Here is a 16,131-nt window from a genome sequence, read left to right as displayed (position 1 = left end):
GATGAACTTAGTTGTTTTGTTTTAGAGTTTAACCATAATCTATAACATCAATCATCAAAGATTGGATTTGGATTGTTGTTTTTTATCTGTTTTCTTTGATATATGGCTTCTTAGTTCATGTTTTCACCCCATCTCTGCAATTTTTCTTCTGTTTTCATTAATCACACTGCTTTGGGAATTAGGTGAGGAAATTCATTTTATGTATATGTTGATTCAGTACTTCATTTTGTATATAAAAGAAACTTAATAAATCTGAATATTCTTGTATCTAATACTCGCATCTGAATTCGAATGACATAGTTGCATTTTGTTTCCCGCAAATTAAAGTCTAGTTTATATATAGTGAATCAAGGTAAATAAATGTTACCTTAGAATCTGAATTTGCTACAATTAGTTATTTATTTTATTGATTATGTCCTCATACGTACAAAATATAAGTTATTAATATAAATGTTTTAACCCTAAAATATAGTTTTAGATATGTTCCTGTACTGAATTTGGGTTAATCTCGACTTTCAGAGTTAGTTTTCTACATCAATTTAGTCAATTTCTCCCTCTTATTTGGGATTATAATTAGTCAATGTGGACTTTGTATTTAGGGTTAAGGTCCCTTTTTAACGTCTTTCTATTCGTTTTTACCATTTTTCAATATTCGAATTCGAGTTCTCTCCTTTTTAACCCAACACTTTTGGTAGGTTGGGGTTCCTTTAAACTCATTGTAGAGAGCTAATGAGCATGGAGCCACCATTTTCAACTGAGACACACACATATATACATATACTGTATCATCATTTGGCTCGATGTCTGTTCAAATCCAAAAACGACTTTCTAAGTCTTTCGCCTCAGTTCAAGTTTAGCTTTTAGGGTTTTCAGAATGTGTGTATATATATGGGTGGAGATAATTATTTTTGAAAATTTTAAATTAATATATATTTTAAATATTTTTTTTTTATTTTTAACTAATAATCTATTTTTATAGTCTGAAATTTTATAAGTTCGTCTATTCATAAAATTTTAAAAACTTGTCATCTAATATAAAATTTTAGCTCCATCTATGTACGTATGGCTTCAGTTGGGGCAGACATCTGATATTCACTATAAAATTAGCCTCCCAATAAGAAAAATAAATTTGAAATATACAGAGTGGGAGACAGCGATATATATATATATATATGTATTATGTGGACTTAAAAAGTATCCTCCAATCATTTCATGTACGTACAGATTGAACATTCAGGGAATCCCCCATCTCCGAAACTCCAAAAACACAGAATATTTCATGTTCAACATAAAAGGAAAGCATTCACACGGAAATTATTGGACTCTCCAACATACATTTTCTTTTTACTATAATATATATGTTAAAAATTCGAATCTCGAAATTATATTCCGAGTTATTTTTAACAATTCGAAGGAAGGCCATAAAGTTGGAGATTCAAATTTGAGTATATATACATGTATTTAATGTTGATCGTGTCACCATGACACCAAACGATGAAATCTTTCATACGCATTCAAAGATCCCATGCCAGACAGTTTTCTCTGTCCATGCAATATTTTAGATAGCTGGTGTCTTTATGACGACATAAAATTTTATATTAGATAATAAATTAATAAAATTTAAAAAATGTACAATTCTATAAAATTTTAACATAATATCAAAAATAACCTTCAATATTTATTAAAATGATCATTTTTATCTATAAAATGTTCGTAAAAATGATTGGATTCCTTGACCGTTTGTTTAGACTTTATTTAACATGTGTAAACCTAACCCTATTGGTGGAGTTTGTAATTTATAAACGGAAAAGAAAATAACATGAGATCAATGTGAAATAAGACACGTGTCAGAGACGAGATTTAACATGATTTAATTTTATTTACTTCCACAAATTAGAGAATACAAATCTATTTGTAAACGTAGAGATCATAAAGAGCATAAATACATGTAATTTTCTAATATCTCATTATACAATATAAGTTTAAAGCCCAAGCGAACCCTGTATACTACCAAGTAAACAAACTAAACATGGATTCCAAAAAAAATACAATACCAAACGTATTGAGTCTGGAATCCCTCGATAATATTCAATCAGAGATGATGTATCGTCCCTTGTATGATCCACTTCTGCATGCATTTCTTTCATATTTATTTCGTGTTTTCAATCGCATCGTGTTTTCATTAATGTTGTTCTTCCAACCCGAGATGGACCCAGAACAGGAAACAGAAGATAATGATCAAGCCAAGGTAAGGAACATTGCGGGTATCTATGTGGGTGTGTTGGGCAAGGCTCAATTAGATGCTATGAAAGATACATTGAACAAACCATGTTTAAAGCTACTGCTGCATTTTATTCCACCAAGGCCTCTAACAGGATGAGAAATGCATCATACAACGATTACATGCTTAAGATGCGATCGCGGTCGCAGACAAGTTTATGGAAACATGAAAGAAATTCGCAGACAAAAATAATACGAACATGATACAAATACGGAAGGGTATTAGACAGCTATCTCACAGTTCTCAGATGAGTTGTGAAAACAAGCACCACAAAAGCCTGTGTTGGAAACATTTACCATTGTCTAAATCAAACTCAAGCTTGACAACAATAAAAATACAAAAGAACCTTCCAAAACAATATAATTTTCAGTTCCAATAGAATTTATGGGGAAAAAATTGTAAACGGAATAGAGAACTGTTAGTGAATAAATTGATTATTTCTCAATACAACATCAATATTCAACCTCTTGAAAATGGTTGCCCAATGATTCCAAACTCTCTATATATTCATTTCTTTGGGCCCCGAAAAAATGGAGCAAAAAATAGTACCATACGGAACCGATATCTTACATAGAACTCCGAATCTCACTTTATACACATGAACACTGAGGCAATAGGTTGTTGGCGACTGACGTCTTTTCTTGTTTCCGAATGCAGGTCTAAGTAGGCATCTTTTTCACCTTTCTTCTCCAATATGCACATTGGGGGTTATAATCCAAACAAACACAATATTATATACAGCACTACCTAACCAGAACAACCTACAGCCTGCGTAGCCTGCTGAACCAAAGATATAAATTCATCTACATATTGAAAGCTGAAATCAATCACCTTTATAACAGAAGCAATCCACTCTATATCTTGTGCTTCTTCCAGGGATGTAGCATTAGCTATGAAACATGTTTGGGATTTTCTCAAGGCCTCCATTGCAAAACTTACATCCTGTGTCTGCAGAATATTAACGTATTAACACATTTACCTAATTGAACCACCTAATCAGCTAGCATAGACATTGAGAGACGAAATTCTTACCAAGTTCATATGAGATTATACCGGGTGGTTATCTATGGCCAGTACAGAATGAATTTGTAGCTATACGATAAAATCATTGCGCAGGCTTTGGATCTTATTTATTATTTTTCCCAAACTTTTCGACAGGCAAACTCCCAAATTAAGAAGGAAAACAGCATAAGCCTGACACTAAAATCTACAAGTTTGGGCAGGCTGTTGACATCCATTTATTAGACAGTGAAGAAAAACAAGTGTATTGACTTCCATTCAGGCTATCAAATGATCTTTCAAAGAATAAGAAATTCAATTCTACTACCAGCAAGTTAAGAAAGATCAACACCAACAAAGAACCCTGGTCGGAAAATGCAAGTCTATACCGCATGGTCAGTACTAGCCTGCTAGGTGTTCTCATCAGTCATTATCCTCTTCAACACTTTTTCATTCAGATATCACCTTATTTTCACCAAATTAACATCATATCCATCTCCAACAACCTCACAACTACTTTACAAGTCTATATAATTGGTCTTTAACTACCAAGGAACATTCAAGGAGAAAATAATATTTTATAGGCATAATCACTGCCTCATAAAACCTAGAAAATAATAATGAAGCAAGAGAAAGGAGGGTGGGGGGAAGACTGGCACTTTCCGACAGAATTAACTTACAAAGTCAAACAGCCGGCCAAAACTTGGACGGTTTCTAGCAACAACGACATGGGTTCCAGCAACATGTGAAGCATTACACTCGGCTAATGGAGCCTTGTCCACAATTGCTTGATTATTTAAGTTATTATCAATATCTGATACAGAAGATGATGGAGATTCACCTGAAAAAGGCAATTTTGAAAGATGTTGGGAGGTACTTAATCTGAGAATTACATCATCAAAGTGAGACTACTAATTAATATGGAAGAAACAAATTTTGCAACTGAAGTTGCACCTTAACCAAAACAAAAGTCATCTATGTACAGTGAATACATTTTGTTTACTCAAAGCATGACATGAAATTACAAGTGGGGCACAAGCCCAATGAGGAGTTTCTGTGCGAAGGGAAAACCAAATATGAAATATTTACATGGCTCCGAATGGATCCTAAAAGGACCACATGCATTGCTGACTGTCAAATAAACAAATCATTGTCACAGAGTTCCTGCCCCATAGATAACACAACTTATATAGCAAAAAAGTTACATTTTAAAATGAAACATGACAAAATAGAAGGTTCACACCATCTAAACGGATTTGCAATAAATCATGTTGTGTGTGTGTGGGGGGGGGGGGGGGGGCTGCCTAAGTATTCATCCAATGACTTCTTACCTTGAGGGACCATCTGTAGAGTTGCTTGCAACTCTTTCATGTCTCTGCTGCAAGAAGATTGTTTGCAGTAAACAACCCTCATGTACGCTACCTCCACGCATTTATAGGCCAAAGCAGCAGCAGTCATTTCTTGGCATTTTTCATATTCTTGGGCACACATTCTGTCAAATTGAGAATTTCAAGATAAAGCAAGATATAGGGATAAATCAACACTCGTACTGTAAATTTAAACAAACAAAAAAAATATCCAAGTTCAAGAAACAACAGTTTCCCTTCACTTTAGAAACATTCACTTACTCGCAAAGTTTAGTGGCAGTGCTGTACACTTGCATTTGGTTCATGTCTCCATGTCTACCACTCTCACTATTGCTGGTCTCTAGAAGGGCAGCAACACCAAGAAACTTAAGAGCAGCTCTGAAGTAAATCTCATTGCTTTCAAAAACAAAACTAGAACTCTGAAAAACGACAATGAAATGGTAGTAACAGTTAGAATAGCAAAGCCATTTTTTCTATAACTTTTATGAAAGCGGCATAAGGACAAAAGTTGAAAAGAAACCTTAAGATGATCAGCATAATTTCTAAGTCCTTTAGCATCATTTAGGGCATTTTTTACTGTCAGGCTGGAGGAATTTTCTCTAACAGGACTGCAAGAATTCTTGCTGCTAGCTTTTCCAGGCTGTTTTAAAGCCTTCAACGCACCAACCCTGGAAGAGCCATTACCTGGAATCCCATCAGAGATGACTCCGTGTTCTGCTTCAGGTACTGTTCGATGACCTTTTTTCTCTTGCCAACTTTCAGTTTCAGAACGTAAGGATGATTTTGGCATTCTGCTTCTTACCTCTGCTTGCATTACTTTAGTTTGACCACTAAAATCCTGGATCACATTTTTCTCAGGGGCAGAGTTCCCCTTTTTGCTGCATGGAGCAGAAGATTTTACATCAGATTCATCATGCTTTATATCCAATTGGGTCTCCATTCTACTATCACTTGAAGGTTTTCCTGAAGGATTCCTCCTTCCAGAATAGTTCTCGTCCTCGGCTCCTCGCTACATTTCATCTTATCTGCAGCAGAACTTCCCTTATTGTTTTTTTTCTGTGAATTAGAAGCCTTCTTAGATTTCTGAGAAAATAATGCATTGCCAACGCACTCCTTGTTCAGTATATCCTCATTATGGGAACTTTCGATCGCATGCTGCACATTCTCAGCAGAATGAGAATCACCATTGAGCACATGGCTATTCCTCAACCTAGAAGAAGGTTTACTTCTAATGCTGATTTTGCAAATAGAATCTTTATCCCGTTAATCCAAGGTAGAAGATTTATGGGATCCAGTGTTAAAATCACCTGACATATTCTCTTTTTCTGTACCAGGTTTTTTTTTGATAGGAATGGAAGGCCTCGTTAAAAACCCTCTTCTTGATTAAAGGAGCTTAGGGGTAAGCTCCTTAATCAGCGGAAGGAGGAAAAGAGTGCCTTAAAAACTTTATTGATAATACAATCTTACATAATATTTAAACACCACACCACAATACATCCCATAAAACTTGACAACAATTTTCTAATAGACCGTCTCGCTGGACCAGAAAATCCAGTGACAGGGCTTTACAGTCAACCTATCCCTTTCTTAGCTAAGCTATCAGCCTCCCCATTGCTCGCTCTTGGAATCCACCTCACTGAATGAACCTTTCCATTTGAAAGTGTCAAAATCTGATTAACCAAAGACGAGTAGAAAACAGGAGCCAAAGCCGGTGATTTAATCCATTCCACTACCGACTTGCAATCACTCTCAACAATCAATCTCCCAACAGAAACCCAAACTGAAGCCAGAAAAATTTCAATACCCCTTTTAATAGCCTTTAATTCAGCTAGAGGAGGAGTACCTTGGTCAACTTTCTCTGAAAAAGTCAAAAGTGTGCGACACTCCCAATCTCTCAATATACCTCCTATACCTTGGTCAATATACCCTTTTCTGTACCAGATTGAGCAAGCTCAAAAGTACCTTCCCCATTCCAACATCTTCTAAGATTGCCACTTGAAGGAATGCCACTATTTGCAGAATCCTTCCCTGAACCAGTAGTTGATGCAAGCTTTTCTGGATATGAGGTCCTCATTGGAGATGAAGAAACTGATTCAACCGGCGAACCCCTTGCCTCCAAATTTATTTGGGTTTTACGAGAACCGGAAACCTTTGAAGAACTAGAAGTTGCCGGAATAGAAATTTGTCCAGTTCTGGAATCCCTTTTTGATGAATCAAGGCCATCCAATTCTTTTTGAAATGAGGACTTTTTCTTGTGCTTACTTAATCTCTGGTTCCTATCAATACATCGGACTTCAATGCCACCAATCAAATGATCCATACTTTTCCTGTTAGGTGTACCATCACCATCATTTCTATTGGACTGCTTCCCCTCAATCTTAGAAAACCGTAACTTCTTTTCATTCCTAAAACCACTCCCACTACTTTCTTCCTTCATGCATGGCTCATTCCCAAATTGACTGTCCTGCCAGTCCTCCAATTTCCTTTTCTTGACAGGAGCCCTTTTATCACATATTCTAACGTCTAATGACCCACCATCTGATGAGGCCTGAGTTTGATCCACAAGTTTCTTCATAGAAGCTACTGATTTTTCTTTAATATCATGTTTTACGTCCCCAGAATTAGAGCTCCCATTGTAATTCTGCACGCTTCTTCCATTTGCTTGAGTTGGCAAACTAGTGCTTGAATTAAGGTCCACCCTTTGATCTAAGTTAGAACTGTGATGCTTATCTGTAGTGTATTCTATTTCTGCTTTTCTTTTCTTTGAACCTTCATATGCATAAGGACCAGACTCCCTCTTGTTTTTCATCTTTGCTTTCTTAGTCTCACCTACAATCAAACAATGCCCAAAATGAATAACAATAATTTCAATATAAAAGTCTGACTACTACTGAAATTCATATTGTAATAACAACTAAATAACTCCAACTAGAAGCCTTTCTTTCTCTTCAAAGTTGGATTTCTTCATGACAATTGATTCAACAGGAGCCTGAGTCATGTCATTTAGACTCTTACTTTTCAAAGATTCCTTCTGTTGTTTTTTTTAGAGTTTGACATCTGATTCAGGCCATTGCTACCTGCTTTCAGCACTTCCTTAAGACCATGGTTCTTCTTTCCTTGAACAGAAAAGGACTGAGAATTAAAACTAGAGTTGTTCTGATCAAGATGCTGAGGTTGAGCTGAAGTAACTAAAGACACATTTCCATTGGCATGATTTTGTGGGTTATTTTGATTCTCAGCAACTGGAACCTGGTATAATGCATTGAGAGCTTTTGTTGTGTCGTCCTCACTAATGTCACACCGATTCATTCTTGGCCTATACAATTATTTCAACAACAGAAATCAGCAAAGGAAAAATATAAATGCATATGTTCACACACATGGACATGCATCTATACGTGTACCTGTTATTCAGTTTCACCAGGTTATTCTAATTATTTGCAAGGACCATGTGCACACAAGAAGATAAACAGACACATAGCATGGCCTCAAACAAAAAGACATGTATTCAACAAAACCTATATTAGATGCTTATCTAAATAACTTATAACCAGTTAAGCATGCTACGCAACCACTTCTCAGGGAGTTGTTCTGGTCTAGTATCAAAAGGTAAAAGTCGCCACTTGTGACAATGATCACATTGAACTCAATTTTCTTCTATGACTATAGGAGCAGTTGCAGCTGTCTGAGCAGCAAGTCTCTTATCATTGAGGTGAGGAACCGCATCTGGAGCATCCATTCCCAAAAGCTGGTTATCAACCGTCCAACCACTAAATTTTACCTTTGACTTATCCAAATAGCCATTATGCTCTGTCTCAAAATCCACTGGACCATAATCTTTTGGTCTATTCTGAAAATGCTTTATTGTTGGCTCCATCTGGCAACTTTTCTGTTCGGAATTTGTTTCCGGTGCATCTCTACGATTATCTTGGACCTTATTAATACCCTTCTGTAACTTCAATTTCCGAATCTTTTCTTTACCTGAAGAAAAACCTTGACTAGAACTAGTGGTATCTTTAAGGGTCACACCCACATCAGGTTTCAAGCTTTCCTTCAACGAATTAGCAACTTCTCCAGACTTCTTGCCCTCAAACAATGTCTTTTCCTTCTTGGAAGAGATACTTATTTTATTTTGTACACGAAATTTAGCTATCTGACCAACCTTTGTTTTTGAATCTTCCTCAAGCTTAGAAGGAGCAGAGTTTTGGTAGCATTTGCTTCTAACATTGTCCCCAAGGTCAAGTGAAGCATTCTTATTGGAATTATCTACACTTTGTTCCCAACCCGTTTCCTCTAAAATACTACGCTTATCCCGCTTCTTTCTCTTGCCACTCGATCTGCTCCTTCCAGATATTGACTCCAAAGAATCCTCCTTTGCAGAGTCAGAGGAAAACAATCCACCCCTCAATGCATTTTGATTAGCTTCTGCAGAGACATCACAGACCCTGGTGGTGGCTTCCACAGCAATATTCACTGAACTAGTTGGAGCTGTGTGTTTCAAGTCATTGGGAAATGACTCTCCTCCTGCAATCTCAGTTTCATGCTTCTTTTTTATGAGCGATGTCTTCCCACTCTCAACATTCATGCGATTTCCATGCTTTGATTCCACCATCTCTTCACTTTTCTCGATTAAAAAAATTGTTTTCTTCTCATTTAGTTGTTTTCTATTACCCAAAACAGATTCATTTATTAACACGGAAGGATGTTTTTGACATGCCTTGAGCAATGGGATAGATTTATTTTCTCTAGAAGGTCTTTCCTTTTCCTTTCGTAATAAGCATAGCTGGCTGTCATGAAGAGGAGATATAAGCACAACACCAGGGACATGATTGGAAGTCATAACCTGTTTAAAGGCAGAAAATATCAATCCATCCTTCTTTAATTCATATGCAGACCTGAAAACAACCAAAAGAAACCTCTACCTGAAGAATGCTTTCTTGAGATATCTTTAATGTTCCTCCACTTTCATCAGGACTGTTCCCCAATGACGAAGATGGAGAAAAATCAAGCCCAAGACCACTATAGACTGCAGCAACTTTTTGTTCTTTTTTATCAGACCCCATTTTAATTCGAACCTTCAATGTCTTCTGATCACTTGGAATCTCTGCTCTATTAAAACTCTCATCCTTCAAATAAGATTTCTCAGCAAATTGAGCAGAAGTCAAATGCATATTATGTTTAGCTGCAATATTGCTACTTGGGCATAAAATGTTCCCTGGTCTCCCAGTTAGGGGTGCATTTGGAGGAGCTTTCAAATTCTGAGGTGCACCCTGTATGGTAACACAACCCACAGCACTCAAGTAAACTAGAATTTTATTAAGTTGCCAAAGCAACAGCTATGGACTTCTTCTTCTGAAGCAATGACCAAACTATAGCAAGGATATCATCCATATACTTCCATGAAGAAATTGTTGGTTGAGGAGTTCCTCTGCGGTGTCTTCGGATGTGATAATCTTGGAGGAGAAAGTTCATAGGTAGGCAAAAAAGAGCCATATCCACCAAATTTTGCCCCAGAAAAAAGAATAATTTAAAAATCATCATCTTCAATGAAAAACATTAAGCTTGTAATATAACTTCAAATTTGTTAAAACAGCGATGAACCACTTACCCAAATTTTCTGCAGAAACTTCGCCTTCAAAATCTTTTTGAAAATGGCCCAAAACGTTTTTAATCTTCTCATCCTTTAAGAAATAAAATCCCATATTACTACCATAATAACATAGAGAGTTTTGAAAATGTAAATTAAAACGGACATATAAACCAGATTGAAGTACATCTATAAAAGGCACAACAAGCCAACCGTTATAAGCATCTCGTTCTTGCCAGGAGCTTAACAATAACATGAACTAATTGTAGTTCAATATTTCAAATGAAAATTAGATCAAATAAACTAAAACGATGAATTTAATAACATTTAATTAGGCATTCAGCAAACAGTATGAACATAAAAAAATCCAAAATGTTGATGAAAATCCGGAGATCATACAGGCCAATTTCTGCCGAGAGACAAGTGTTTTATGAAGTTCAGGTTATCATTTACTTTCTTTTCCATGCATCAGCTTTCTCAAGTAATATGTCAAAAAATTGTTAGTAATAAAGTAATCTAATTTCAAACTTATAATAAATTAGGAAATGATTTACAATGGTGTATCTAGTTTATCATTATCATGTCACATTGCATAACTAGCTATAAAAATGCACAAAGACATTAAATATCCTTTTAAAATATATTCTTTTAGTTGTTTCTTAACATTCCTGCTGATGAAAAATTAACATCGACAACCACCAAGTATGCAAAAGAAGTGAAAAATATCATCTCATTCATCAACATTCACCATCATCAGTCTTCATCATTTCTCAACCAACAAATTGTATCAGTGAATCAATGGTCATATACCACAAATAAATTCAAACTTAAAGCCTCAGAACCCTAATGTCCATTGAGAGCCACATCTTATGCTGATAAGCACATTGCCTATTATGCTTAACAAACCCAAAACTAAGCATAACTTCAAATTCACCATTCTTTGCAACAAAGCTTAATACAATTGCATTGCCTACAAAGTATCATAAATGCATAATGAAACTCTGAATTCAGCCTAATTCCTACCCAAAACTCAAATGGCATTAACTGAAGCATAATTCCAAGTTTTGGAATGAGAAAACAGGTGCAAAAATTAATTCGTCTTTTCTCCAAAAATTAGACCCTTACAATGTAAGAGAAGGCGGTATCGAGGTTAATATTGTCGTCTTCGTCTTCGTCTTCGTGAAAGCAAGCTTCGCCTTCTTCAAGCTCGGAGTTTTCATCCATCACCAAACCCACCACCTCCTCCAAAAACCCTAACCCTAACCTCGCAAAAACCTTAAACCTCAAATTCCGCACCTTTCCGAATATCCAACATCACAGAATTTTGAAAAAAATTAAAAATAAAACTATATATATATATAACAACAACAAAACCCACAGAAAATCTCCCAAAATCGACGCGAATCCTACCAAAATCAAACAAATATATATTACATAAACAATCCCTTTTAATATCAATCAAATTTGAAAAATTCGTTAATCAATATTCTTCTTCTTCCTCTTTTTTTTCTTTTTTCTTTTAACTCACGATAAGAGAGATATTGATGATCAGACGACAGAGATTGTAGAGATCGACGAGTGTGGCGCCGACTCAGAATTGACTCGTTCCGCGACGCGGTGCCGAGTTTCGTTTTACGGTCCCTTTCTCTGGTTCCAGAAAATTTGTTCACATTTTCGTCTGAAAAAAAAATAGAAAATACTAAAAAAATTTATTTATTTGTTTTCCTTTTTCAAGGTGTAAATAAAATTCCGTTGATGGCGCGTGGATGCAGAGCGTGGGAACTTGGTCTCTTTGTACAAAACGACAGCGTTTCGAACTTTTTGTTCTTTTCTTCACATGAATGCAACTCTTTCCTTCTAGGGTTCTTAGTGTGGTTTTGTCAAATTCCTAGGCTAGTCCTTATACTATGTGAAAGTTATAGATTTAATCTGTGTACTGTCCAGATTTTAAAATCTTGACCTTGATCCAAACAGTAACCGTAAAATCTATATTGTGCATAATAAATTAATTTTTGTTCTCTAATATAATCATTTTAAATTTTTATAATTTCATCACGTTGTCCCTGTGTATGAATTGAAATTTCAAAAAATACAATTAAAATTTACCAAATTATAATACAAAGACTAAATTCACTTCTCATGCATAGTACGTGAAGTAATGACAAAATTTGATATGTTTTTTTGAAAAACTTGTGATTTTGAAGAGCACAAGAGTTTGAATATGTTGAAACTATATTTTGCTATAATAAATAAGGGTAAAATATTATTGGATGTAATTGAATTTGTTTAAAGATTTCAAAAATAATTTAAAGTCTATAAAACAAAAATTTGAACATAAAATGATTTTTTAGTAAGTAATGTCGATATTTTTCTTACAGTATCGAAATTGTTCTTGTGGTGTCGATACCATAGATAAGAGAAGTATCGATACTTTCTTGGTAGCATCTGTACTATATGTTGTTTTCAATCGTGTTCAAATTTCAGAATGTAAAATTGGTATTGATACTCTAGGAATATCGATACTACTTTACATAGTAGTACCGATACTACAAACCCTAATGTAACATCCTCAATACCGGATTAGTGACCAAATTATAAAGTTTCAGAAATTAGTTATTAAAGTAGGATAATTGAATAGTTTAATGATTTATTGGAAATATGATGAAGGTTATTTAGTAATTATTGAATGAATTAAAGGGTAAAAAGGTCAATTGACAAGCAAGATGTAACACCCCCAACCCGTATCCGACCAGGATACGAGTCCGAAGTGTCACATTGACTTTTCGAAAATTTATTCGTATAAAATAGTGAGTAATTTAAAAACTTTTATAACATTTAATTCACATCTCTTCTGATCTGACATACGGTAAGGAGAACTGACCTGTCTTGTTCCTCTTTACTTTTCTTTTCGCTTTCCAAACCTACGTGTGAAACAATCACACGCTAAGTCGATGACTTAGTGAGGCATATAAAACATATAATATTTCATATAACATAAATCATACATAAACATATACCATAATTATCATAATCTCTATCATTATCATTAAGAAACACACATAACATCATATGGTTCATGTAACACATTTCAAACCACTTACATTTAATAACCATTTATAAACCCATCGTATACATATCACATTCAGTATGCTTGTTTAATCACTTTATTAGCCCATGTACACTAGTGAGAACTTAAGGTATGTGAGTACATTGAGGTTGTGCACACATATGTTGTCACCATAGCTCGATCAATGTCCCGAAAGACCAGTCCATAGATTCCGAAGAACCTAGGTAATCAGTCCATATGTCCCAAAGAACATAGGTAAACAGTCCATATGTCCCGAAGAACATAGGTAAACAGTCCATATGTCCCGAAGAACATAGGTAAACAGTCCATATGTCCCGAAGAACATAGGTAAACAGTCCATATGTCCCGAAGAACATAGGTAAACAGTCCATATGTCTCGAAGAACATAGGTAAACCCTCGACCCTTGGCATGCCAACTATACCCCTAGCTCTCATATCATATAACATGGGCATTATCATTTATAACAGTTCACATTACTTATTCATATTCTTTCTCTTATAAACATATATCTTTTCTTTTCAGTCACGTATCACATGTACGTGTAATCATTGATCTCATAATCACATGTTCCTTCTCTTCTGTCACATACCACATGTATGTGTAAACATATATCTAATATCATATGTTGCATGTAATCACATAGATCATATCATATAGCTTCTTTCACATATACATGTAATCACTTAGTCTATTTTCATGTAATTCTTTTCACTTCTCATATGATTTTATATTCATATCTCACATAGCTCATATCACCTTGCATTGTTTCATATAAACATAGATGTCATATCTTGTTCGCATATATTTTCTATATAACTCATATATCTCATAGTTCTTTCACATAGCTCACTATCATATTTTTATATCATATATCTTATAATAGATTCTTATATCATCATTTGTTTCCTTTCTACCTATTCATAATCACATAACATATACAAAGCATATCATTATCTTTAGCCATGCATACATACAATCAATGTAATACAGATAATCACATATAATTATAACAACACATAATCATGTCCATGACTTCATGCATATTACTCTAGGAAATAGACTCATCGCAAGTCTTATTTCCATTAAACACTACATATCACTAGTATGCACTCACCTTGGCCTCACTAGTAAATTCCAATATCTTATCTTTCCCTTGATCGATCTTACTTGTCAAATGTTTCGGAATTGCTTTACGCCCAGAATCTACATAAATGTACATTTTGAGGCAATCATTAGATACCTACACCTTGTAATTGAATACTAGCAACTTAAACAAACTTATTAAACCAATATTCATATTTTTCCTTTAGGGGGTATCGATTACCTACTGGGGGTATCGATACCCTCATGACATTCTGGAATTATGTCGTTTGAGAGGGTATCGGTACCCCTTTGAATGGGTATCGATTCCCCCTAACCCAAAAATCATTTTTCAGCACGAAAATTACTTCATTTCCTCTCAAACACTTCATATATCATCCCCTTTTTCATTCTTAACTCTAGTACACATACTTAAACCAATATATATTCATTTATTTCATCTTAAACCTCAAAATCCTATCTTCAATATGTAATTCAATAATTACATCAATTTTGCAATATGTTTCAAATCCAATTCTATTAATTCATATCTCTTACTTAGATTGATAACAAGTCAAATCCAATTTTCAATTCTTGTTATGAACTCTATTCCCATATTTCATTCAAGAACCTCTAATCTTTAATCTTCTCTATCTCCTTTATCTTTTGATCTTAAGATAACTTAAGCTTTCTTTAAGCTTAGTTATCATCTAATGATCAAAACCCAATCTTAAACTTAACAAATAATTAACTAAGTAGAAGACTCACCTTTGAGCTTTGAGATACGGGAGGAGAGGAAGAAGAAGAAGAAAAGAGAGTTTCTGGAGAAATCTCTCAATCTTATCCCATATATATCATTATCTTATCTTTCCAAGTCAAATGACCACTTTGCCCTTAAAATCCTTTAATAATTACTAACAACTTTTAGGATTTATTTTCAGATAAATAATTGAACTAATTCATTCTTCTACTTTAATCACCAAATTCTAAAACTTTACAATTAAGTCACTAACCCATAGTTTGGGATGTTACAACTCTCCCCTCCTTATAAGAAAATTCGTCCTCGAATTTTCACTGCACATTTTGATAAGAACATATCTTCTAATGTTCTTATGTTGCTTCCCTGATGAAGACATCGAATTTCATCCATTGATATAGTTTTTATAATATTTTTTTATTATTTCAAACTATATTATAGAATATAATATTTTATTTGTTTATTCATGGGGTTACATATTACAGGCCCATTACACGAAAATAAAACAGCCCAAGACCCACTGCATGCAAACCATTCCAGCGAGCTAGGGTTTCCAGAACCCTAGCCTCCCAAGCGGCGCCTCGTCCCACGCCCGAATCTCATGGTCGTATGACTCTCACCTCCAACAGTCCGAGTTCTCCGGCGCAAGGAAAGCACATGAGGCCAACACCATCATCAACAAACAACAACGCATTAGAGTTCTATTTTAAATAGGAGTCTAAAAAATAGTTAGTTTTTCAGTATAAATAGATCCATTTGTAACACTACGAGGGGGGATAGCCGCAAAAAAAAATACACAGACAAAGCAGTGAACCAAATCATTTTGTACCAACTTCGAAATTGAATAAAAAGGGTAAGCATGCTCTACCTCGTTGGTTACTGTCGATCTCGCATGAGGGCCGTGATTTCTTTCTTTTGCATGTTGTCTCTCCCATATTTAAGCGTTGAAAGCCGATGACCGGAGTAGGGGT

At 34.9% G+C, this 16,131-nt stretch overlaps 3 protein-coding genes across 3 annotated transcripts; all 3 read right to left on the bottom strand.

The window, feature by feature from the left end:
- Positions 1–2,712: 2,712 nt before the first annotated feature.
- On the bottom strand, positions 2,713–5,934 carry LOC120158190 (cysteine-tryptophan domain-containing zinc finger protein 3-like). The gene is made up of 5 exons (XM_039169091.1): positions 5,168–5,934; positions 4,909–5,066; positions 4,612–4,772; positions 3,961–4,121; positions 2,713–3,229 (listed from the first exon to the last, which is right to left on the bottom strand). The coding sequence occupies exons 1-5, from the start codon at positions 5,585–5,587 to the stop codon at positions 3,029–3,031; spliced, it is 1,101 nt and encodes a 366-aa protein (XP_039025022.1). The 5' UTR covers positions 5,588–5,934; the 3' UTR covers positions 2,713–3,028.
- A 1,450-nt stretch (positions 5,935–7,384) lies between these two features.
- Positions 7,385–9,919, bottom strand: LOC120158181 (cysteine-tryptophan domain-containing zinc finger protein 7-like). The gene is made up of 3 exons (XM_039169086.1): positions 9,570–9,919; positions 7,663–9,490; positions 7,385–7,476 (listed from the first exon to the last, which is right to left on the bottom strand). Exons 1-2 carry the CDS (start codon positions 9,816–9,818, stop codon positions 8,294–8,296), a joined length of 1,446 nt encoding a protein of 481 aa, XP_039025017.1. The 5' UTR covers positions 9,819–9,919; the 3' UTR covers positions 7,385–7,476; positions 7,663–8,293.
- Positions 9,920–10,005: 86 nt separating this feature from the next.
- Positions 10,006–11,917, bottom strand: LOC120158218 (cysteine-tryptophan domain-containing zinc finger protein 7-like). Its single transcript, XM_039169117.1, has 4 exons — positions 11,763–11,917; positions 11,360–11,487; positions 10,256–10,328; positions 10,006–10,158 (listed from the first exon to the last, which is right to left on the bottom strand). The coding sequence occupies exons 2-4, from the start codon at positions 11,456–11,458 to the stop codon at positions 10,031–10,033; spliced, it is 300 nt and encodes a 99-aa protein (XP_039025048.1). The 5' UTR covers positions 11,459–11,487; positions 11,763–11,917; the 3' UTR covers positions 10,006–10,030.
- Between the last annotated feature and the right edge of the window lie 4,214 nt (positions 11,918–16,131).

This window comes from Hibiscus syriacus, unplaced genomic scaffold, assembly GCF_006381635.1.
Source record: "Hibiscus syriacus cultivar Baekdansim isolate YM2019G1 unplaced genomic scaffold, ASM638163v2 tig00002841_pilon, whole genome shotgun sequence".
NCBI lineage: Eukaryota > Viridiplantae > Streptophyta > Magnoliopsida > Malvales > Malvaceae > Hibiscus > Hibiscus syriacus.
Note: the sequence above shows the minus strand (reverse complement) of the source record. Positions and strands in the feature narration are given on the sequence as shown.